This window comes from Otolemur garnettii, unplaced genomic scaffold, assembly GCF_000181295.1.
Source record: "Otolemur garnettii isolate 467f Iridium unplaced genomic scaffold, OtoGar3 scaffold00007, whole genome shotgun sequence".
NCBI lineage: Eukaryota > Metazoa > Chordata > Mammalia > Primates > Galagidae > Otolemur > Otolemur garnettii.
In genome coordinates this window covers 31,240,458-31,266,274 of record NW_003852402.1, presented here as the reverse complement: position 1 = coordinate 31,266,274, position 25,817 = coordinate 31,240,458, and the positions used below count along the sequence as shown (strand labels likewise).

General features: G+C 38.3%; 2 protein-coding genes across 4 annotated transcripts in view; one reads left to right on the top strand and one right to left on the bottom strand.

The window, feature by feature from the left end:
• CUNH12orf50 (chromosome unknown C12orf50 homolog) overlaps nucleotides 1–9,308 on the bottom strand; it is a 34,463-nt gene extending 25,155 nt beyond the window's left edge. The window contains exons 1-3 of one of the 2 annotated variants that reach the window (XM_003783374.2): nucleotides 9,255–9,308; nucleotides 7,710–7,829; nucleotides 7,235–7,355 (exon numbers count right to left, since the gene is read on the bottom strand). In XM_003783374.2, the coding sequence (XP_003783422.1) occupies nucleotides 7,235–7,355; nucleotides 7,710–7,721 (133 nt within the window). In that variant the 5' untranslated portion in view covers nucleotides 7,722–7,829; nucleotides 9,255–9,308. Of the gene's footprint in view, nucleotides 1–7,234; nucleotides 7,356–7,709; nucleotides 7,830–8,983 lie in introns of both variants that reach the window. The other variant, XM_012814201.2, reaches the window with a different exon arrangement.
• A 3,848-nt stretch (nucleotides 9,309–13,156) lies between these two features.
• Nucleotides 13,157–25,747, top strand: CUNH12orf29 (chromosome unknown C12orf29 homolog). 2 transcript variants are annotated; one of them, XM_003783373.3, is made up of 7 exons: nucleotides 13,157–13,450; nucleotides 16,853–16,970; nucleotides 19,223–19,318; nucleotides 20,027–20,143; nucleotides 22,733–22,930; nucleotides 23,930–24,099; nucleotides 25,523–25,747. In XM_003783373.3, the coding sequence occupies exons 1-7, from the start codon at nucleotides 13,361–13,363 to the stop codon at nucleotides 25,709–25,711; spliced, it is 978 nt and encodes a 325-aa protein (XP_003783421.1). In that variant the 5' UTR covers nucleotides 13,157–13,360; the 3' UTR covers nucleotides 25,712–25,747. The 2 variants fall into 2 exon arrangements, with proteins under 2 accessions (XP_003783421.1, XP_023365080.1); XM_023509312.1 differs by having other exon boundaries at nucleotides 13,243–13,450; nucleotides 22,787–22,930.
• The last annotated feature ends 70 nt before the right edge of the window (nucleotides 25,748–25,817 follow it).

Below are 25,817 nucleotides of genomic sequence, written 5' to 3'. Positions count from 1 at the left end.
TCAAACATAAATGAATTAAAGATTTAAATGTAAGACCTGAAACTATGACTATGAAACCACTAAAAGAAAATCTTGAGGAAATGCTTCAGGACTTTGGTTTGAGCAGGGGCTTCCTGAGTAACACCCCCAAATCACAGGTGACCAAAGAAAGATGGAGACTTTACCTCCTTCATGTTTATATGGATGGAATTAGAAAATGTTCTTCTTAGCAAAGTATCTCAAGAATGGAAGAAAAAGTATCCAATGTTCACAGCCTTATTTTAAAACTAATTCATAGCTTTCATAGGAATGTTATAATCTAATTATAGCCTAAGAATATGGGGAGGGGGGTGCAAGAGGGGAGGTTAGGGGGGTGGATGGGAGGAGGGAGGGTGATTGGTGGAGTCACCTCTATGGTTTATCTTACAAGGGTATAAGTGAATCTTTCTAAAAGCATAGTATGAATGTCTTAACCCAATAACTAAGAAAATGACATGAAGGCTACATTAACCAGTTTGATGAGAGTATTTCAAAATGTATATGAAAACAGCACACTGTACCCCATGATTGCATTAATGTACACAGTTATGCTATAGGAAATGAAAAAGGAAATTTGAATGGGAACCCCCCCAAAAAAGAAAATATCAGAGATTGCTCAAAAATATTGGATATGAGATTTTCTAATTTCTTATAATCCCACTTCACTTTTTAAAAAAATAATAATTAAATTTCCAGTTTATGTAGTTCTACAAAACAAGCTGTGGAGGTCTCAGACACAATTAACAAATATGAAGGCCTGAAGAACTAACGTGTGATTAACTGCCTTTATCTTTTTGTACTTTGGATACTCTTTGCATGTTGGATAAAAACAAACTTTGTCCAACCAGGAGAAATAGTTTCCCCATCCATACAAATTGTTCCATGGGCCACTGTTTTGTGGATTATAGTAGTCACCTAACTCCTCTCCCATTCCCCCAAAGAGTAAAGAGCTGACTTGAAGGATTTTTTTTTATAATCATTATCAAGTGTCTTACTCTATGTGTTACCCCTATAACAAATAATCAGTTTATATTGTACTATATTAAATATTCAAGTCAACATGTGCATTAAAACTATTTAGAAACAAACTATCAGCAAATCGCTTTGCAAGACTTAGAATGAACATCAGGTTGTATACACGCATTCATTGATGCTAGACTTTCTAAAGAGAACTGACCAAAGGGTTATTTAAAGTATAATAATATAACTTATTATACTTTATTAATAATCAGTTGCCCACATCATCACTAAAACACTGACTTATAATAAATGAAAATCAAATGATCCCATTCGATTGTTCATTATAGTTTACTATGGCAACCAGCCAAAGAGAGAGGAGCAATTGTTTCAATGTTCAAGCTACTGTATTTGGAACAAATTTTTCCTCAGCCAAATTTACACAGGTTTTTAAACAACAGTTTTCTAACAGAGTACACTAATTTCTACGGGAGAAAAAATAGGCACCTACCACGCCTGCTGAGAAAATACAGCTGTGCGGAGAAATGCCTGGAGAATTCATATAATTATAGTAAATATCAACTGAATTATGTTTTGCTAGCATTCTCAATTGGTTTAGCAGCTATTTGCTTTTAAACTTGGAGAAACCAGAGAGATTATTAAATGAAATCTTTAAATCTTTTTCAAGAGTCTAAAACTGTTCTTAATTTGCCAGCAGGTTAAAGTTTAACTTGCAAGAAAAGGCTGGATGTTTTAGATTGTCAGACAAAAAAAATGCAAGATTGCTGATAATTGCTCTTAGTGCTTAAAGATAATATACAATGGGAAATCATTTAATAAAAAAATGCCTTTGGCAAGCACCTCATACTGGAGGAGCACAGCTGGTGATTTCTAGATAGTATTGCTATGGCTCCAACTTTTTTTTTTTTTTATTAAAGGATAGCTGTTGTGTACATTAATGCAATCATGGGGTACAGCGTGGTGTTTTCACAAACAATTTGAAATCGTTTCATCAAACTGGTTAACATAGCCTTCATGTTATTTTCTTGGACTAGGTGAGGTCTCCACTCATTCAGCAGAGGTCCTAGGAATTTTTACAGGTTGCACACTTAAATGTCTAAATTTTATCTTATTTTAACCCACGAGACAAAATTACACACATTATATAGCACTATGCAATATATGAACTGATATTTGGCCAGTTAAATTTTGCTGCCAAATAGTTTGTAGTAATCGCATCCTGATTTTGTCAAGTAATCATGGGCATTTACAGAAAGACAAAAAGGTAGATTTTCATAAAGGTGTTACTTTATAATCTTTGTCTAAGGAGAAAAGGGTTAGGGTTCCAGTTTTGGCTAATGTGAGCCTTGGTGCAAATACTGTAGGAAATACTAGATCTACCAAGAATCAGATTACATCTTCTGAGATATCAACGTATTTCCAACAGAGCTATGTGATGCAATAGCTCAATACATACTTCTGCTGAGCTGGGCAGTTTGCCCACAGTCTGGAAATTGAATCTTTTTTTCTAGAGTGTAGATAGATGGTTGAGTTTGGGCAGAGGGACAGTCGCTGTGGGTTTAACATGAAAAATCACCGTCTAGGACTTCCCGGGGTAGAACTGGCCACTATGTGAGAGACGATACTGCGGGGCTACGTTAGGAGCGTGAGGTTTATCAGGAAACAAAATAAAGGTTCTTGCTTTGATGAACCTTGAATTCTACAGGGAGGGGTAAAACAACAAACAATAGACATAGCAAACAAGTACAGCATGCTGTGTCTGAGAAAGCCATAGGAGATGGGGCAAAAAAACAGAGAGGCAAGAAGACTGCAGGTGTGTGGGAGGGGTGGTGGAAAGGCTGACTACATGTCAAATAGAGTGTTCACAACAGACCTTATTAATAAGTGATCTGTGAGAAAGGATTTGAAGAGATAAAGGAGTTAGCCATAAAGATATTGAGGGAAGAGCATTTCTTGTAGAGCCCTCAAAACAGGAGCACGCTAACTAACACAAGCTAGGAAAAACAAAGAAAAAGTTTAGTTGGAGTAGGGTCAGCGAGTATAGGAGTGTAGGAGATAAATTCAGAGAGCTAATAGGGCACCATCTCAGAGGAGTCTCTTGTTTCACTCTCACTTGCCTGCGTGAAATGAAAGATATTGGAGGATTTTGAGCGGAGAGGAAGCTTCTGATTAGTCTGTAAGGCGTATCACTCTGCCTGCTGTGGTTTGAACAGGCATAGAAGGGCAAGAATTAAGGCAGAGAAATCCGTTAGGCGATTACTACAGTTTTCCAGTCACGACATGATAATGATGGCTTGGCCCAGGTGGGAACAGCAGAGATGATGAGAAAAGTCAGATTTTATACAAATATTAGGTGTTAATACAAATTCTGTATGGATTGGATGTGGAATATGAGAGAAACAGAAAATTTCAGGATGATTCCAATGACCTGAGCAACTAGAAGAATGAAGTTTCTATTAAAACAAGACAAAAAGAGCTAGGGATGTAGCAGGCTTGAGAGTATATGGGTAAAATTATGAGTTTAAGCTTTGAGCATTTAAGTGTGAAATATCTTTTAGCTATCCAAGCTAAGAGTTCAATTCAGAAGTTGAATATAATGATCTGAAGTTCAAGGAAGAGGTCTGGAATGGATGCGCAAATTTGGGAGTCATTGACATGTGGATCACATTCAAAGTCATAAGTCTTGATACGATTACTACTAGAGCAGTAGACAGAGAAAAAGTGAACTAAGGACGAACTTCTGGGGCATTGCACATATAAGAGGTTGGAGGAATGAGGAAAAACCAGCAAGGGAGTACAGTAACAGAACACCGAGAAGGTCAGAGGAAAAGGAAGAGAAAGTGGTGTTCTGGAAAGATAAGGAAATCCTATCAAGAAGGAAGGGGTGATCAAGTGTGTCAGATCCTGCCAATGCTCCAGTTGTTTAAGGACTGAGACTGGACTCCTGAATTCAGCAATGTTTATATCACTGACTGAAAGGGATTAAAAAAGACTGATCAGCTTGGGAATGAAAAAGAATGGAAGGGAGGCTGGCGCAGTGGTGGTTCACACCCATAATTCCAGCATTTTTAGAGGCTGAGTCACGAGGATCACTTGAGGAGAGAAGTTGGAGAACAACCTGAGCAACGTACTGAGACTCTGTCTCTACTAAAAAAAAAAAAAGCCAAGCATGGCTGTATATGCCTATAGTCCTACCTACTTGGGAGGCTGAGGAAGGAGGATCCATTAAGGCCAGGAGTTTGAGGTTGCTGTGAGATATGGTGGCATCACTGCACTTCAGCCTGGATAACAGAGTGAGACCCTTTCTCTAACAAAAGAAGTAAAGAGAGAGAGGAAGGAAGGAAGGGAGAGAGGGAGGGAAGGACGGAAGGAGGGGGAAATTTAGTGACAGCAAGAATACCCACTTCAAAAAGAATACGGTGATAGGAATAAGAGAAGGGTGGTACTTTGCAAGAGAATGAATCAAAAGAAAGAATTTTTCTCATAATTAGAGAGAGAAATACATGCTTGGATGATGACAGGAATAATTCAATAACAGTAAAAAATGATTCTGTAGAAGAGATAGGGAAGAACTGGTGAATCAGTGCTTTTGAGTAGACAAGAGGGTACTACTAAGTGGAAGGACAGGCTTAGAAGTCTAGATAATTCATTTATGGTAAGAGTGGGGAGGAGGCTAGTACAGATGCTAGCAGGTGGGTAGATGGAGCGATGGTAATCTGTGGAAGTGCTCATTACTTAAAAGTTTCTCGGTTACTAAGACATGAGGTTATCATCAGAGAGGAGGAGGAGGTGTTGGAGGTTTAAGAAGAGGGAAGGAAGTGTCAAATAACAGAAGAGGGGTGAATGGGGGTTAAAGGGGGTGTATCAGGTAGTGCGGCTGTCAGTCAGCAGTGAGGGCCCCTTGGAAGTCTGTGGTCAGATATTTAACCCACTCATCATCGTTGTGTGCTTAGCTGTAATGGATGCAGGCACAGAGCAGGTGGAAAGTGGAGCTTAGACAGTGTGACAGTTGCCTGGCAAGAAAGTGGAGGGTGCGGCAAAGGGAACATTACCTTGTGACGGTGGCAAAAAATATTAAGAGGCTGAGAGATTGTGAAATGATGGTAGAATTAATGAATTGTAGGTCCCCGTGGTTTTAAAGAATTGTTTAAATGATGGTTCTGAAAGCACTGCAATAGGACAGTGGGTAACTAAACATTCTCTAAAGGCTAAGGAGCTAAACACTATGACTAAAGAAGAGGGATGGAAATGAGGGGAGGCAAAGGTCAAAGGAAGAGTTACAGAGAGGCCGAGGTGATGGGTAGGTCAGACACTCATCCACTGAAGTCACCAGAATCGACACAGGAGTACTGCTAGGGTGACAAAGCAGGAGTTCATATTTGTAAACAAGAAAGCAGGACCTATGGGCGGCGCCTGTGGCTCAGTGAGTAGGGTGCCAGCCCCATATACCAAGGGTGGCAGGTTCGAACCCAGCCCTGGCCAAACTGCAACAACAACAACAAAAGAAAGCAGGACCTAGATGCCTGTAGACAAAAGCAAAAAAATAACATGAAGGGATAAAAGTGATACACTCTTCTGGGATGAGATTCAAGCTGGATGATTTTGGAGAGAAATGCCAGAAAGCAATCTGAAATCGGCAATGAGGACCAAGGAATCTTCCCATCTCACCTCCAAGTCCAGCAGTACTTGAGGGCTGGGAAAAATGCTTACAGAAGAAGGAGGGTCTTCACTGGAAAACTCTCAGGATAGCATCTGAATATGAAGGAAAGTTGGAGAAGTAGCTAAAGCATTATACCGATAATGGAGGGTCAGAGGGGAGTGAGTGAAAAGGACAGAACAGGTATAGCAGGGAGTCGCTTTGAGAGATGGTTTCTTGACAGGACACAAACAGGAATACGAGACAATAGAACTAGCCCCGGGGAATCCAAAACACATACATGGACTTGATGTGATAAGCATAATAAACTAAACTGCTACAGCACTTAGCCCAGGGCATGTCTGACAGCGGAGGGGCCTACTAATGGCCCTCTCTTCCTTTCCAGGAGATGCAGTCTTTGTTTTCTTCTAGTCCTGGAATATAATAACTTTCCCATTGACTACTAGGAACTATCTACTACCTAGATATAAATAATTCAGTGCAACGTTCTTCATGAAATAACTTTATAGTACCTGTAAACTGAAGAGGCCAAGTTAATCTCTAAGTAGGTGTATTAACTTTCATCCCAGTTAGGTTCCCTTTCATAAGTTACTATCCAGCCTCCAGTTCCTCTATCCATACATCCACTTTTACTGAGCTTCTGTGTTCCTGATACCGTGCAAAGCAGTGAAGAAAACAAAACTAGTTATGATCTTCATCCTAGTGATGTTTACAGTCTTGGGAGGAAGAGAAACATCCATCAAGGTATTTTAGGTCACACGTGATACGTTCTATGTACATGTAATATATCCTAAAAGGCCAGAGTTTTCCAGAAAAATGTGGCAGGGAAACCCAATTTTAAGTCATGCGTTTGCCAAGGTTTACTTGAAGCTGAATTTTCGACTCCTGAAGGACACATATCCTACAGGTTCATTTCTAGAACCATCTGAGCAGAGAAATTTGGTGGCCATAGCAATAGATTAGCTACAGCAACATGGAAACCTAACGGCTCTAACTTCTGCAAGGTTTCCCTCTCCCCTTCCCAGGACCTACCTTCAGGTTTACCTCATTGTAGTGTCTTAGTCATCTACTTAGACTGAATGATGCCACAGCCTTTGTAGCAATAGGATTGCATTTTCTCCACAACTGACGTCTTAGGAGAAACCACAGTGTGTGGCTCTCTGCTAGCAGCAGAAGTGTGTAACCCAGAGCATGCCCTTGCTCTCCCCACCTATGATAATAGGTTTCCACATATCACAGGGAGCAGCAGTGAGGTCAAGACCTCTGACCTTGGCTTCATCTGTGTGATGCTCTGCTGGGATCTCCTCCTACTTAAGTCAGTGGCCGTCTCACTTTCCAGATGAAAGAAAATCCATTTTAGACACAAATAGTTGGATAAATTTTTCTCTGGTCACTTCATCTTGTTAGCTACTTGGTGGCTCATGCTAAGCTTTATCTCATGATTCACGACGGATCATCCCAAATCAGCCACCAGCATTGCTCCCCTTGTCACACTTTCTTTAATATGTCATTCTATGCTACTACTCCCAAACCAGATTATAATATGGCACGTCCATGTTATTCAAAAAAATAGATACTCACTGCTACTTGGTGGCAAAAATAATCCATTGATATTTCGAGGTTTGCTGTGATAAAAGATACAACTAATCTTCACACAACCAAGAGGTTGAGTTTCCCAGAAGCATGAAATGCTGCAGTTTTGCTAGACAAAGGAGGTGGGGGGGGGGAATGTAATGATTAGATGCCATCTACATAGTAAGTACAACATGCTACAGTAACACAATGCTATGTGACACAAACAGTTGCAACTACTGGTTGAGGATCATGTGTGTTTTCTGGCTTTCAAGAGTTCTAAGCCCCGCTGTTTAAAAAGTGCAATGGATATTTCTAAGATGTGTTCCTCCATTTTTCTAAGCTTTTAAGTTGAACAAAGTGCAGAATGCCTAAATTTAAATACAGGAAAAGTGATTTTTTCCTATGGCTTTGTAAAAGTATAATCCAGCGTTATTAGAGGGAAATGCTTTTAACAAGAATGATGAGGCTGAATAAATTCTACCTGCATTTCCATGTGTCTAAATCTGCAAAGTGGATCTAAACATTTCCTCTCTCTCCATAATGAGCACACAGTGTCACTACCAAGGGCCTCTTCACAGTGTCGGAATCGGCACTGGGAACCCTAAAAGAAAAAAGTAGACAGTATAGAAAATATTAACGACATATTCACGTTAGCGTTCACAGCAACAGGTTGCTAATAAAGAAAATATGAGCAGATCAAATTAGAATCACAAAACACACGCTGCCAATACAAGACCATAAGTCTAAGTTTTAGCAAATTAGTCTAACTTTAGTGAGAAAGTGACAACGTAATCTAAAGATCAAATAGTGTGACGTACTGCAAGTCACTGATAAAATGCTACTTTCTGTTATCAGTTAATCCGTGTGGTTCACTAAGAATACAGATATAAGAGGTCAGGGATACCCTTGATCACAGTCCAACGCCAGAATGACTCAATTTACCTTTCTGAAGAAAGCCAGACAAAATTGGTAAGACTCACTGGCCATATTCTAATGGAGGAGATGGTCTCTATTAGCCAATCCTGTCGGGCTTCCTAACAGATATGAAATACATCAAACCAGATACATCATCTCTTTAATCAGATTCATTGTAGCATGAGCATGAAGCTCCTGACATAAATAAACTCAGTAAGTGTGTTGCTACATTTATTTGGTTTTATTGAGATCCATGAATCCTAATTCCATGGGTGAAACATCTTCCTAATTTTATAAACTTAAATTCATATGTAGCCGATTTGTTTATATCACTTTAGTTTTTCTTTTTTATTATAGTTAAATACACTATTTTCCATCACTTTGACTTTTGACCCGAGAAAACTCAGTAATAGGGAAACAATTAGATTTACTAGACTAAGTTCAATAGTGACCTGAATTGGATTATTTGAATTGTTATGAATGAAATCACATGAACCAAAACAATATGATGTATCATATAATGTTCAAATATTAGGATGTGATGTCTGAAGGAGCAATAGGACAAACGGAAGTGCTACACGAAGTTTAAAAAGCTCCAGGCATGTAACTGGCATAGACAAGGATAGTTTCAAACAACTCATAATTTTAATTCTCCCCGATTTTCTCAGAGAAATTCAGTATTCCAAAATACATAGGATTTCACTTCAGATTTTACACATAATAAATATTTGGTAGGAAAATAGTAAATTGTGATTAAGGAATGCAAATCATTGCCATATCTTCTTTCATTCTACTAGAAGGCTTAAGCATGTGAAGTACTGTAAGTTGTACAATATTTACCTTTATGCATGTGGAATTAAAAAAGAAATAGCAGTCATTCCCAACTTCTGCCATTTTCAACTCTCTTGCTGCTAATCCAATGTGTTTTTTTTTTAAATATATATATAAGAATTGCAGGAATGCAAATATAAGAACTATCAGTGTGTAAGGGGGAAAAAATTTCTTTTCCACAGTCTTTCAGGCTATCAGCAGTATTCCTTTAAAACTGACCTCCTGTTGACAGTATATTACAAAATAGATAATTCTTAAAGAAATTTAAATTACAAGATACCTTCTCTAGCTTTGCAGAAATGTTGAAAGTGGTTGCTAGTAAGCACACAAACTCAGACTTCCAGAATTTTCCTCATTATTACCTAATCCATTGTTTGCTCATCATAAATGACCTCACATGTAACTGTAAGCCACTTGACCTCAGTGAATACTGTATTTCCCTTACTCAACTCTAGTAGATTAAAATAAGATGGTATGTTTCATCTTCTGATGTTATGATTGCATATGGAAAGTAAACTAGTTTATACTTTCATAATTAAAAAGTAATAAGTATTTCACAAGGAAATGGCAATTTTCTAAACCGTCTTGTTTCTATGATTTAGACATAAAACTAAAATTTTAAAACCTAAGAGGTAAATACGATACCCATGTTCCATGATGTTAAATGCAATGAGTTAAATATGGATTCTCTGGTAGCCACTGATTTGTGAAAAAAAAAATCATATTGAGATTGTGATATATTAATAAGTACCTGAGAATAAATCAGACTACTTATTCATCTTGTAGCTCTATCCAGCTATGTCTTATCAAAGGAGGAGCAGCGTTTTCTTATAGCAGAAAGGTTCCAGAGTGCTTGAAGATTTTGGACATTTGTTGAAAACAAACTGAAATATTCATTCCGGGACGAGACATTTCAATCAGCAGTTACTGAGGTCTTCAGCTTCGTGTCCTTGTTTTTCTTTGGAGACACGATCTTCCTCTGTTGCCCAGGCTCTAAGTGTAGTAGCAAGATTATAGTTCACTGTGACCTCGAACTTCTGGGCTCCAGTGATGCTTCCACCTCACCCTGTGGAGTAGCTAGAACTATATAAGCCCATGCCACCATGCCTAGCTAATTAAAAAAAAAAAAATACATTTTGTAGAGATTAGGGTCTTGCTATGTTACTGAAGCAGGTCTTGAACTACTGGCTTCAAGTGATCCTCCCTTACAGTCTCCCAAAGTTCTGGGATTACAGAGCTGGTCCCATGCATGGCACCATATTTAAATAATTGCATTTGTTATCATGGAATATGGGTATCATATTTACCTATTATGTTTAAGCTTTAAGAAAAGAATTAGGGGCAGCGCCTGTGGCTCAAAGGAGTAGGGCACCAGCCCCATATGCTGGAGGTGGAGGGTTCAAACCCAACCCCAGCCCAAAAAAAAAAGAAAGAAAAGAATTAAAACCTAGTTGTAAAGTTCCTAAAAATATTAATTATAGATGACTTAAAAGATGCCATAAAAATGACAGATTACATTACATAAAAATACATTTTTGAATTGGCGTAAATTGTTAACTGGAAATTTAAAAGATTAAGACAAGTATGGATTCCCACTTTGGTTAGTGAAACAGCCTAAGCTGCTATAAACTTTTTGAATGCAATGTTTTAGGATAAAAATATAGGAAATAAAACAGGAAACTAAAATTCTGGATAAAGTTGTTCTCCTATAAATAAGACTATCTATCTATCTATCTATATATATATAAAAGAACTAGGTCTTATTGGACATGAAGAAGTAGAGAATGAAGATTTTGTTAAACTCTTGAAAATCTCAGCAACCTACATAGAAAAACATGTATCTTCACCGTGTTTTGTCCTACCTTTTAACTCTAGAATAACAAAGCACTCATCTTAAGTACATAGCATATTGGGAAAAACAACTCTAAGAAACATTGTTTAAGTGTCTCTCATTCAAATAAATTCCCTTTCTACCTGTGAATTTGTAGCTTCATTGTACTATTTTCAGATACTTTTATCAAACATTACTGCATGATTACATGTAACATCATAAAATCACTGTGAGAATTCATGTTTTACAATGGATAAAAAAAGTTTTCATTTTCACCCTTCCCCAAGGCTGAGAAAATGTTTTTACCTCTTCAAGTCAGATGTAAACAGCCACATTCCAGTAGACACAGCAAAAATTGGACAAGCTCACATAAGAAAAGATTTTTTTTTGTCATTACAGAGCTCATTAAATAGATCTGTACATTTTTGGAGTCTTTAGAATGCCTGGAGTTCTATTTTTTTTCCTCCTTTGCAAACTTTTCTTTTCCTTCTCTGTCTTTTCCACATCTTTTTTCCTTTTTCTAATTCTCTTCACTTCTATTCTTTCCTGTTGCGAATTTCATTCACAGAGAGCTATGATCCTATTCAGGAGGATTTTTACTGATTACAATGAAGAGTGCTGGGAAATTTGTCTCCACAGCTGCGAGCAGGGCTGAAGATTCTATTAAGCATTTTGTGTTGACCAAAGCAGGCTCAGGTTGAGTGGTTTTCATCTTTGGTGCATGCTAGAGTGCTAACATATCAGAGAAGAAAATCGTTTGCCCCTTTAATACTGTAATATCACTTTAAGTACAGTGACTGGTAGCAATTCTTTGGTGACTCTTCAGGGTTATGACAATCAGGCACAACTGAAGGCTGCTGCCCATCAGGTTAAGAGTCCGATTTGTAACTGTTAATTGGTCCTCTGGTTCTCCCCTGAGCTGGACTGTTGTGTTTCTGCCAGAAGCTTTGCTCCAGTCACTGATGAGGGGTGGAAACAGAGAGTGCTTCCTGAGGGATGATTAGCCTTGCTGCTACTACAAAGAGCAAGTGGAAGGTTTTAGAAGGTGATAATTTCTCAGAAATGACAGAATGCTGGACCTAGAAGATTCTGTGGCAGTTTGGAAAATGACAGTTGGTAGTTGTGAAGGTTATTTAATTGTTGACTTTTTGAGACTCCCAACAAGGTGCTTTTTCGGTTTCCTGTGGAGGAACAAAGAAGTCAGCTTCTTGAATATAAAATGCTAAGAGCTTTCTTGTTCTACTATCACACAGTCAGCATCGGGTTTTTTGTTTTCTGGTTTTTAGGGGGGAGGGGAAATTTGAGGGGTGGTGGGTTGTAGAACTTTTTGTATTTTCCTGTGAAAAAATAAAAGACAGCAGAAAAGAAAATAAACACTTTGAAACGCCAAATCTCTTCCTACCTCCCCTCTTAATCCAGCAATCATAAAACAATGAACTTTTTTTAAAGGGATATTTCATTCTACGGGAAACTCCTTACCAAATACCTCCAAGTGAGATATAGTTGTTTAATTTTTCCAAGGACTAATTCAGTAAAATGCTGGACTATAGGATAAAATATGCGGATTAAGACAAAGAAATGAGACCTGGGCTTTGTCCTAACACGGCAAGGATGGCAGTCAAGTTAAAATTCCTCTACAATTTCAGGCTGAGGATTCTAGCTGTTCTGAGATAGATACTAAATATTTAATATTTATTTTATTCAAACATTGTCTTATTACTTAGTAATATTCTTTTGAGCAGTAAGTCAAAGCTGCTTTTAGATTTGCAGCTGACAGCTACAACTACTCAAGCCATTTATTTGTACGCATTCGGAGCTCGTCTTTCAGTAAATAGGAGTCCAGTGAAGAACTTGAGACTGAAGTCCGATCGTTGGGATTTCTATCGTTTTGAATTAGTCTTAAGGTTAAACTTCGCACTCACTCCGCAAAGAACATCAGAAGCAACTTCGACCACAATATGCTACACAGTTAGACGTAGTTCAACAGGTAGCTTTTATCCCGCCAGGTGTTAACTTGCAGCGTTTTCTGACATTCTTCCTGGGAAACCAATTTTCATTCCGCTTGGGAATCTGGGAAAGTAGATATTACTAAACTTCTAGAGAGCTTTCCCATGGACTTGTTAAAAAAGAACAGGCAACGAGGTTTCATTAGCATGGTGTTAAACCGCCATCCGAAGTGGTCATCACTTACAATCTTGTATTATTTAATTTCAAACTATCATCGGTTACTAGGTGTGGCTAGGTACACACGCTCCAGAAGCGGATCTCAGTATTTACTTGGTTGTCAAAACCCTGCGGGGCACGCACGTGGGCGCGCGCCCGGCGCCTCCGCTCCCGCACTACAACTCCCAGAAGGCGCCGCGCCCCCACGGCCGCTTCCGGGCTGCGCGCCCATCCCTCGCGCTGGGTTTGGCGTCGCCGGGCGCAGCCGCCGTCGCTGGGCGCGGAGGGGGAGTGGCCTGCGCCGGGGGCTGGCGGCTGCTGCGCTCCCTCCCCGCCTGCGCGGGCGCCGTTCAAGAGCGCATCTTCTCCGCTAGCACTCTGCCGGACTCAGCATGAGGCGCTTGGGCTCCGTGCAGCGGAAAGTGCCGTGTGTGTTTGTGACGGAGGTGAAGGAGGAGCCCTCCGCCAAAAGGGAGCACCAGGTACCGCGGGGCCGCGCCGGCGGGGCAGCCGCGCGTGGCGTCCTCCCTGCGGCGCCGGCTTGCTGCGAGCCCGCGAGGGCGGCCGGCGCGTTGGCGCTGCCCCCAGGCCGGGCGCGCTTGCAGGTTGCTTCGGGAGGTCTGGGGTGGGAGTCCCGCGCGCCCTGAGCTCCGAGTCCTTGTGCTTATTAGTTACCTGGGAGGAAATCTGCGAGAGGACTTTTTTTTTTTTTTTCCCTAATCGGGCGATTCAACCCTTGCCTTGCAGACAAATTGAAAACCCACTTCCGAAATAACATCCCTTTATTCTCAGGATAGCAATTCATGGAGAAAACCCCTCAGGATGCTTTTTTTGAAGAGTGTGGTGAGAAAGTGGAGCTATTAAAATACTTGGTTTACCTATTCTCACCAGAAAACCAGTAGCAGTGTTGACACCTAGCCTAATCAGGTCGCTTAACATCAGACCTCATGTATTATTCCCAGTAATTACACACTTGATCTAACCTTGGTGTTTTCCATCTCGAAGTTTTCTATTCTAGCAAGGTATTTTAAGTACCGTGGGCCCTAAGGAATGCTAGAGTGAATACTGAGTAACCCTTTTCAGGATAATTCATTAATATTCTACTAATCAAGGACTTAGTAGTAGCAGATGGGTGCTTCAACTCATACAAAATCAGCATGACCAGTTGAAATCAACCCCACCTCATCACTGATACCCGTCTTTGTATCTTCTAGACCAGGGGTCCTCAAACTTTTTAAACGGGGCTAGTTCACTGTCCCTCAGACCGTTGGAGGGCCGGACTGCGGGCCCTGGGACGAGTCGGCCGCCAAGCAGGACAGGCAGGGGCCGCAAAAACACCTGGTGGGCCGGATAAATGTCCTAGGCGGATTGCATGTGGCCCGCGGGCCATAGTTTGAGGACGCCTGTTCTAGGCTAAAAGGCTTTTAAGGAAAAGACTCTCAGTTATCTTTAGTACTGGCTTCTAGGACTTGACACCGAGGCACTGGATATATATTTGTGGAATTAAAGAATGAACCCTCACATTATTTTATGGCAGTTTTCCATTCGCCTTGCTTTTTGTCTTATAGTATCTGATCTTTTCATTCTCCTTATACTGCTGTTACTGTTAGAGTTAATCATTTCATGTCCGCTTATTGCATTATTTGATTGGTCTTACTTGACACCCGGAATGATCATCACCCTGTTCTTCCCCTGTCTAAATCCCCGTTGTTATTCAGTGTCTGTAGCAATCGTTATCAGTCTTTTTTATTTAGCCTTACCAGCCCTGATCCATTTGAAATGGTGCCATCTGTGTTAAGTGTTTCACTCTATCTGTGATTTTCAACTTTGTATGTTAGAGGGCAATGGTTTGTAAAAGTACCCTCCCCCAGTCAAAAATAAGCCTCTTTTCTTACCTCTCCGGAGTTAAGAACAACTGATAGTATTGTTTATAGACTAGCATCTAAATTTTTAATTATAATTCAAGGTATCTCATTAATCAGGCCCAGTCTACCCTCCAGTCTTCTCAAAGTGAAGTCTCTGTTTTAGCAAAATCTGATTTCATCCTGTAAACATACCAGCAATCCTGTCTCTTATGTTTTCGTTCGAAAACACTCTGCTGGGATCACCTTCAGAGTGTTTTTAGTTTTTCAAGTGAGGCCCTGTCTGTGAAATCTGTGATCAACTTAGTCATCCTAGTGATTTCCATTGTATAGTATAGAGGATATTTGATATTCATTATTACTTTTGTATACCCATTTGACATTATCACTTTTTTTACAACATGCCTTGTTTTTTCAGTAATAGTCTAAACTCTTTGAAGAGAGCTTTGTGTACCTCTAAATGTTTTCTCTTGATTTTTTGACATGTCAATAGCAAAGAATGGTAGATGATTCTAAGGATGGAGTGTTTGTACTCATTGAGAACTTTATGGGCAGAGTAATCTCCTCCCTGGGATCATTGATAAATTCTAATGGAGACACACTCACACTACTAGTGGTCCAGACTCTGTGGCTCCGTTACTTTAGGTTAAATTAATATGCACTAATACCAGTGTCATAATTCAGGGATAAATTCCCAGTTATCTCTTAAAAGTACTAAATGTAGTAGAATGGGCTAATTTCCTAGTTTACTTGACTGAAATAGTATTTCTGCTTTAATAACTGTAAGTTGGTATTACTTCAGATTAAGACTGTAAAACAGTTGCATAAATCTCAGAAATGAAAATAAACTACAGATAGTTGATAGGAACCTGAGAAACTGTCTTTCCCTCCATCCTTCTGTTCTTTTGTCTTCCTAATAGTAACCATAAATTAAATATGTAAAGTTTACTACTCACAAAGCTGAAAGGAACAATGACTGAGCGCCCTCTAAGCAAAATCTGAGGAAAAACAAAAAGGCAAGTGACTCTTGGCAGTTTCAACGTTGAAAACTGTTATGGTAAAAACATGAATGAACTACAATCAGTCTTAAATCTTGAGTACTCATTATACAAAACTTATATCTGAAAAGGTACCGAAGTATACAGTGTAACATATTTAAGGTGGGATAGTAGACCAGTTGGGGTCATCAGTGGAGTGGTATTTACTGGAGTGCACACATTTGGGCTCTCAAGTGTTATTCCTTTTTTATACTCTGTAGGACAAGGCCTTTCACAAACTCGATGTGCTAACTTTGATACATGAGTGATCGCAGAGTTTTTGAAGATCGACATAGTGAGACTCCTGAATATAACTTTCAAGTAAAAGGTTCATGAAACTGCATGGGGAAGGCAGGTGGCTGTGAAGAAAAGGCTGCCTTGTATTCCTCAAGCACATCAAGAAACCTCCTGACTTGAGGCCGTGTTCCTCCCAGATATTCCCTCACTTCAAATCTGCTCCATGTTGCTCCTCTAAGAGCTCTTCCCTGTCCACCATGTCGGAAATAGGCTTCGGCCTCTCTTGACTCCATTTGTCTTTTGTGTTAGCATCGGTCACACTTCACACTGTATTATGCATTTTGTCTCTTTTATCTCCCTCATTAAAATTCAGTTTTCACCAAAGGCAAGAGCTTTTTTCTTCCTGTCTATTTCTAGTACTTAGGACAATACTTGATCCATGGTCCGCATTTAGAAAATAATTGTCAACTATACGATTAAGCATACTGGTGCTGCACAGGGCGGTTTCTGGTGCTTAGTCCTTGCGGATAAAGCAGCATGTGAATAATTACAGATTTGTGTAGAAAACCAGGTTACTGCTGTGTTAGCATCAAAGGAATCATTCAAAACTTCACAGAATATTTTTCAATTGTTTTGAAGGATGAACAGAATATCGCTTACAATTAATGAAATTTAGGATATTTCAGGTGAAGGGTACCAAGTACAGAGGCAGCTATCTCAAACCAGTTTTCTCTTTTTCTCTTTTAAGCCATTTAAAGTTTTGGCAACTGAGGCTGTAAGTCACAAGGCCTTGGATGCAGATATATACAGTGCAATTCCAACAGAAAAGGTGGATGGAACATGTTGCTATGTGACTACCTACAAAGGTAAAGTAAAACTATTACATTTATTACAAACACAACTCACTTTTTTAATCACTTTACAAATTATATAAATATGAAATGAGGCATTTGATGTTCATGAATCCATGGAGACTCACAGTAGCAAGATTAAGAAATCACAATTGTTATATTTTACTTATTTATTGTTTTTTCTTATTTTATATTTTACTTTATTATATTTTTGTATTTTTCTTCTTGGGGAAGGAAAAGAAGTTAATGCTTAATACTCATTAAGGACCAGGTAGTGTAACGAATGCTTCATATGTACTATCTCTAATTTGTACAAGAAGCCTCTCTCCATTTCACAGATAAGGAAAATGAGACTCTGTGAACTTAAATCATTTGTCCAAGACTGATGTTAATGAATGGCTGAGCTGGCGGTGGAACTTAGGTTTGTCTGACTCTTAATGCTTGTTCTCTTTGCCCTGATCCTAGCATTGATGTCAGTGATTTTATTACAGTTGGCAATATCACTATTTTTTTATTTTAATGTACTTTCAAAGAAGTAACAATTCAAATAGAGATTGTTAACCATGTTAAGAAAAAAAAATTGCATTGAAAAAAGGGAATATTCTCTGTGATTACTTCTGGATGGTGAGATTACCTCTTAATTCCATGAAAATAAATAGAACAATTGAATAGGCATCTGAACACATTGCTTGTACCAGGAAATCTTTTCTGAAATTCATAAAAAAACGATCTTAATTGTTCAAAAAAAAAATACATGACATTTACTATCTAACCATTTTAATTAGCACATTGTTGTGTTCCTATCACTACCATCCGTCTCCAGAACTGTTTCCATCTTATAAAACTGAAACTATACCCATGAAACAGCTCCCTGTCTCCTCACCCCAACACCTTGTATAACCACACGTTTTTCCTCTAGGAATCTGACTACGTACCTCCTAAAAATGGAATCATACAGTATTTGTCTTTCTGTGACTGGCTTATTTCACTTCATAATGTCCTCAAGGTTCATCCATGTTAGTAGCACGTATCAGAATTTCATTCCTTTTAAGGGGAGATCATATTCCATTGTGTGGATAGAGCATATTTTGTTTATCCATCACCTACTAATGGAAATTTGACTTTCACCTTTTGACTATTACGAACAGAGCTGCTACAAAAAGGGAGGAACAAATACATTTTTCAGAGCCTGCTACCATTTGTTTGAGGTCTCTTCCAGAAGTAGAATTCCTGGATCATATAGTATAATAATGATTTTAATTTTTTGAGGAGCCACGATTTTACATTCCCACCAACAGTGCCCAGAGTTTCCTATTTCTTTATGTGCTCACCAGCACTATTGTGGGGTTTCATTGATAGTAGCCATCTTAATGAATGTGAGTGAAATGCATTTTTTATATTTCCTGGTAAAAATCCCAAAAGGTCCATTCAACTGGAAATGACAATATAATTTTATTTTGGTTCTTCGTATTTATCTGGATAGCTAGTAAGTAATATATCTGAATCAAAGCATGATAATTTTTTGTAAACTTTAGATTTATATATTTGAGAGAACTGTAAATGATTATTCAGGCTTTTATATTTATATTGAGAAACTTTACCATGCATCATTATGTGTGATTAGGCTTGATGATGGCAGTTAAACCAGGATGGAGCTTTAATTGTTGAAGGAGACTCATAGGACCCCAAATGTCCACATCTTATTACGAATAAAGGATACACAGCATAGCAAGGGCATTAAAAATAAAGATGTGTATTACAGCGGAGGACACAGCAAGGGGTTTAGAGTCCAGGTAAAAACGACTGTTGTTCCCTACTATTGTAACAGCGGTCAGTCTCGCCTAGAACAACAGCTCTGCCTAATTCCAGATGTGCAACAATTAACCCTTACAGTGTAATGTTTGGGGGTGGGGGTGGTGAAATACTATTATCGGGTTCTGTTTCCATTTTACATAGAGATAGCTTCTGTTTCTGACAAATACTAGTAACTAATAAAATATGACTATGGAATGTCCTAACAGGATCATGGGTTTGCTTTTTATATCATCCCCATCATTAGCCAAAGAATTGAAGTCTTTTCATATCAGGTATAGCGTAGCTAGCGGGGTATAGGTCTTAAGATTGCATATTTCCCTTTGCTTTCTGAGATTGCTGCTTCTCCTATACAAATGACCCTTCTGTTCATTGAAAAACTTTATTCTGAAATATCCTTCAAAATAAAGTTGTAAGTTTTGTCTTTTATACTTTCCTTTTCTATTACTTTTTAGATCAGCCATACCTTTGGGCTCGGCTAGACAGAAAACCTAACAAGCAAGCTGACAAAAGATTTAAAAATTTTCTACATTCAAAAGACAACTCAAAAGGTTAGCTTTTTTTTAAAACTTTTTATGACTTTAAATAGCTGAAATATTTGGCTATTTATTACTATGGTATTTCTATACATTTTATATTTCTGTAAAACTTAAACAATTTAGGAGAAAATATAATTGAGTATTTCTATACATAAAACGATATTCTGGAATATTTTAAAATATTTTACTAACATTTCCGTGAATCTTCATTATAGTATAAATCTTAAAACATACAAATTACTACAAATATATTGAATGAAACACAATTTGTGTAAGAAAGAAAAATGCAATTTTACATTTTACATACAGGCACAAATCTCAAAGGCAAATTACTACTATAAATTATTACATTAAAATGCCTGTAAATATTACATATAGTAGTTATACACTCATTGTGTATGTATGCTCATTCATGTATATGATTCGTGTATGTAGGTATTCATAGTACGTTAATTCTTAAATCTATACACTGTGGAATATTAGTTACTTCAGTTAGACTTTTACACTCTGTATACAAATAGTCAAGCATTTAACATTTAAAGTGTTAGTCCCCAAACCCTGAGAAGTACAGTCATACTGTGGTGATAATGAATGGAGAGTAATTCTTTAATATCGTATCAGATCTTATGTTTCATTAGCTGTTCCCACTTTGAATCTGTTCGGTATTTTACTTTTTTTTTTTTTTAGTATTACCATGTATAATGTTCTAACTCTTTGTAGAATTTTTTTGGAATGTTGAAGAGGACTTCAAACCTGCTCCAGAGTGCTGGATACCAGCAAAAGAAATAGAACAGTTAGATGGGAATCCAGTGCCTGATGAAAATGGACACATTCCTGGTATTATGAAATCTCTTCCCAAATGCAATTTTGTGTTTACTAGTAAAACAAACAAAAGGTCTAGTCAATCAGAAATTTCAGAAATCAATTTTAATCTGGTTCATTTTATTTATATGTGTATCACAAAATTCCTGAATCAAATTTATGTAAACTCTAGCAGTTTATACTACCTATCGATATATTTCTTATCAAGAATGTCCTCAGGCTCGGTGCCTATAGCTCAACCGGCTAAGGCGCCAGCCATGTACACCTAAGGTGGCGGGTTCGAATCCCCAGCCCGGACCCGCCAAAACAACAATGACGGCTGCAACCAAAAAATAGCCGGGCGTTGTGGCGGACGACTGTGGTCCCAGCTACTTGGGAGGCAGAGGCAGGAGACTCACTTGAGCCCAGGAGTTGGAGGTTGCTGTGAGCTGTAATGCCACGGCACTCCACCCAGGGGGACAGCTTGAGGCTCTGTCTCAAAAAAAAAAAAAAAAAAAAAGAATGTCCTCTGTGGTTTAGAATCTTTTCTAAGGTAGGCAGTTTATAAGCTGTAGACTATGACATTAGTAGTGTTGAACGAGCATGACCTCGTAGTTCTTATCAGGGTAAATAATATGACTGATCTAGTCTAAAATGGGATTTTAAGAGGTCTTTATGGCTTGGCACCCTTCACTCAGTGGTTAGGGTGCCAGCCACATACACCAGGGCTGGCGGGTTCAAACCTGGCCCAGGCCTGCTAAACAGCAATGACAACTACAAGAAAAAAATAGCCAGGTATTGTGGCAGGTGTCTTTAGTCCCAGCTACTTGGGTGGCTGAGGCAAGAGAATCACTTAAGCCCAAGAGTTTGAGGTTGCTGTAAACTATGACACCATGGCACTCTACCCTACCGAGGGCGACATAGTGAAACTCTGTCTCAAAAAAGAAAAAAAAAGTTTTATTACTTTTAAATTGGGGATAACATATGTATATATGTGTTTATTTTTTGGTGAAAATCCTAGAAGAATATAACAAGGGAGTTGAAAATAGGTGTCTCACAAATAGTTTTTTCTGTGTGTGGGAAAAAGTTTGTAGAGGTTGCTGAGTATGAAGATAACACCCGCCCTAAGATTGTAGGCGTTTATAAACAGGGGTGTTCTGAATGCCTATTATGTGCCAAATCACCTCTTAGTTTCTGGCAATACAAAAATGAAGAGTTCTTGTCTGCGATGCTCTCTTTTAGACATTGGAAGAAATAGTCCAGTAATAGTATGATGTAAGAACAAACAGGAATAAATGCCTAGGATACAATTGGAGAAAAAAAGAAATTCATAGTTCAACTTGTAGTGGTTAGAGGTGGCTTCTGAGAGGAGTTAGCATCTGTACCAAAGCTTCAGAACCAGGAAGTTAGCTGGCAAGGAGGAAGGAAGGTCAGCTTAGGTGGACTCCTAGGAAGAGAGAACAGGGAGTATTTTGGACATTTTACGTAACTTCCTTGCAGCTGGAATGTTTAGGTTGTATGACATCTTGTGGAGACTACAGAAGTTGAAAGTGGAGGGGTTTCAGATCTTAATCCTTTCCAATCCAGTTTTTATGCCACCCATAAAGAGGTTGGTGGATTACTTATAATTTTCTTACAGTTTTGTTTTTATTTTCTTTGAGACAGACTCTCACTTTGTTGTCTGGTTATTATAGCTCACACAGCAACCTCAAACTCCTGGGCTCAAGCAATTCTCTTCCTCAGCCTCCTGAGTAGCTGGGACTACAGGCACCTGCCACAACACCTAGTTATTTTTAGAGATAGGGCCTATAGTTTAAAAAGAAAAACATAAATAGGAACTCATCTGATTTTATTGTCTATTTTAGGTTACATAAAATATCTAAAGTTTCTGTCTGCCATAGGATCGGAAAGGGTTAAGGGCCCTTGTGTTCCATCTAAAGGAGTGTGAAGCTTCTCAAAGATAATAAGCAGGGATACAACTAAATTAAAGTTTTAAGAAATAGAATTATAATTAAAGTGAGGTGGGCTTCACTGGAGAGTAGCAGACCATTAAAGTCATCAGTACAGTAATCTGGGGTGAGTAATGAGGCCAAAATTATGGTTACAATGGTATCTATGTCCTAGTTTTTTTCTTCTTTTTTTTGTAATGAAGTCTGCATAATGAGGGAGCCAGGTGTGGCAACAAGAGTGAGAAGGGGAACAGAAATAGCATTCAGTAAACGTGGTATCAAATTGTTCAGTATATATTGGAATAATTCAATTAATTGTGGAACACTAACTGTATATGTTCACTGTTCTGAAACTAGAAGGTAGTCTTTATATAAAAAAAGTTTTAGTGCTATGTCTTAGAATAGTGTTCAGTTCTTAGTGAATTAGGGTGAAACTTCTAGTCAGAGAATTCTGGGTGCTGTGTAATGAATATTCAAACAGGTTAATTCCTCAACAGAATAAAAAATGAACCTTTATGACTTAAGAAAAAGTAGTGAAACTGTTAACTTTCTCAGTGATTTTAAAAGTGTTGTCTGTGCGACTGACAGAGAATAAAGACAATTTATAAAAATAGAAATTACCTATTTTCAGTACATAGAAAAACAATGTAGTAAAACATTTATTTTTAAATGATAGGTTGGGTACCAGTAGAGAAAAACAACAAACAGTATTGCTGGCATTCCTCTGTAGTTAATTACGAGTTTGAAATTGCCCTGGTACTAAGGCATCATCCTGACGACCCGGGACTGTTGGAAATCAGTGCAGTGCCGCTATCAGATCTCTTAGAACAAACACTGGAACTTATAGGAACAAATATCAACGGAAATCCATATGGTGAGTGAAAACTTACTGTCATTTACAAAGAGAAGTTTCTAGGGTCAACTTTAAAAAGCACACACAACAGAAATGACTAACAAATTCCAGTTAGTTTCCTGGGATTACATCTATTTCTATCAACTTTATGGAAAATTTGTGGACTCGATGTATTAATCCAAAAGGTTGGTTTTATTCTCTCGTTGTTTTCTGTGATAACATTTAACAACTGTATATGAAAAGCAATTATTCAGGTATAACTTTTCACTGCCTTTTAACATTCAGGTGAGCCGAGTTGATTGAAAGTGCATTTTTCCTGGTTATATTAAATAACCAAGAGTAAAGTAAGTCAAGAATTCACAATGAATACCATATCAAGCAAAGTCTCAAGGGCATTATGGAGTACATTGTTGACAAGGGGATGAGAAGACAGACCACAGGATATTAAAACTGTAACAAGAAAGTCCTATATTGAGATCAAAAGTAGATTGGCAAGTGTAAAGAACCTAAGATTGTAATTAAACAAGTTATCACAGTTATGGCACAGTTGTTTGACAGACACTAAATAAGAGTTGAATGTGACTAATGGTGCACAGAGCAGAAGTTGGCGCACTCTTTCAGCAAAATGCCAGAGTAGATAATTGAAGCTTTGTGGGCCACACCTCTGAAATGATCTACAGACAGTGCCTTAAACGAATGGGTGTGGCTGTGCACTGTGAAAACTATTTTCAAAAGCAGATGTCTGTCTAGACTTGGTCTGCAGGTCCTTGGTTGCTGACCACTGTGTAGATGATGTAAAGTACACCAAGGTGAAACTTAGATTTACTGGAATAAGGTGCCGCACTTGAGTGAAAGCAGGATTTAATGCACTTGGATTACGTTCTCTTCAAGAAAACCAACTATACTTTTTCTAACTTTATTCCTAAATGTTTTGGAAACTTATCTGGAGAGGTAAATTTTCTCTTTTTGTCTGAAAAGTTCTTTTGAATGAGTTGGTTAACAGCAGATTTTACCATTTAGGGTTAGGAAGCAAGAAGCATCCATTACATCTTCTTATACCACACGGAGCATTTCAGATAACAAATCTGCCTACATTGAAACACAATGATCTCTTGTCCTGGTTTGAAGGTTGCAGAGAGGGTCAAATTGAAGGAATAGTATGGCACTGCAGTGATGGCTGTTTAATTAAGGTAAGGGCCAAATACAGCTTACGTGGGTTATCTCATGGGATGTTCCTCCAGTACAATACAATAGAAGTGGTACTATCATAAAATCCTCTCTATAAACTGCAGCAGTTCTAATTGGTAGTGAAGAAATTTAATTTCCTCACCTCACATGCCACTATTTCTTTAAATGCTTAGCAGTGTTTCCCGGTGTATATTCTGTGAGGCATTGGCTGTCCCAGGTGTGCTTCTGTGGATAGCCCCTACGTGGAAATTTAAGTTGTACGTTAGGACTCTCAGAGACAATCCTGTATTGTCTTGATTATGGAATTTGTTGAGTAAAAAGAGTGCCAAGATGACTGTTGCTTATATACAGAATGAGTTATTTTATACTTGGTGCCCTTGCAGTTTGTCTCCTGGACTTGCCAATTTGATTTCTCACGTGCACTGGAAATTTATTATACTCAAAACTGGCCCTAGTCTTAACACTCAAAATTCATTGAGGTGTAAACATATAGATATTTGAACTCTTCTTTCCATTATTTCATATATCCAGTTACTACTTCTTAAAGTTCTAATCTGTTGAACCTGTGCACTTCTTCCAACTTTTTTTTTTTGGTTAAAGACAGTCTTACTCTGTTGCCCGGGGTAGAGCTCAGTGGCATCATCATAGCTCACTATAACCTCCAACTTCTGGGCCCAAGCCATGCATCCTCTCGAGTAGTTAGAATTACAGGCGCATGCCTGTAATTCACAGTTAATTTTTCTATATATATGTATTTTTTTTTTTTAAAGACTGGGTGGGTTTCTTGCTCAGGCTGATCTCAAAGGCTTGTGTTAAGATACATGCATAAGCCACACCTGGCCCTAAGATTAATTTTAGTTTAGTATGAAATTCTTGAATCATTATATCACCTTCCCAAAATAGTATATTTCAGTCTTACTCCTGTCCTAACCATTTTCTTCACAAATGAATGAGAATATTACTACTTTGCATCAAATGGTTACATTAAGATTTTTTTGTGATCTATCCCATTCAACTTTCTAGAACTGCTCTCCACCTCCACCTGATATACACGGTCACATTGTGTGTGCTTTAACCACATTTAACTAATTGCAATTGAAACAAAAAGCTCCATTCCGTCACTTAGTATTTCCTTGGCTTAGAATGTGACATTTTTCAGGTAGCTTCTATACTCAGCAACAGATGCTGATTAAATTTTGATGGAGCTCCTGATTATGTTCCTTGTATATAGAGTCAACAAAACAATGTCTCTGGGTTCATGAAGCTCAAATTCTAATGGGGAAGATAGGTAATAAACCACTAAACATAGAATGTGTCACGAGCACAGGTCTGAAGAACAACAGAGTAAAATGAAGTGAGGCAGTAGGCACTCAGGTTAGTCCAGTGAAGTAGCGTCTACAGGCTAAAGCTTTCTTCTCTTTCTAGGTCCATCGCCATCACCTTGGTTTGTGCTGGCCAATTCCAGATACTTACATGAATTCGAAACCAGTTATTGTCAACATGAACTTAAACAAATACGACTATGCCTTTGATAATAAGTGTTTGTTTCATCACTTTTTAAAATTAGATAATCAGAAATTTAGTAAGCTCAAAGATATAATATTTGATACATAAAATGCAAATGTAATTAAAATTCGTTTTGTTACATTCCAATCTTGAATAGTCTGCCATGTTTAAAAATATCTCAAGGTTCCTGTTCATTGTGAAACACAGCGGTATG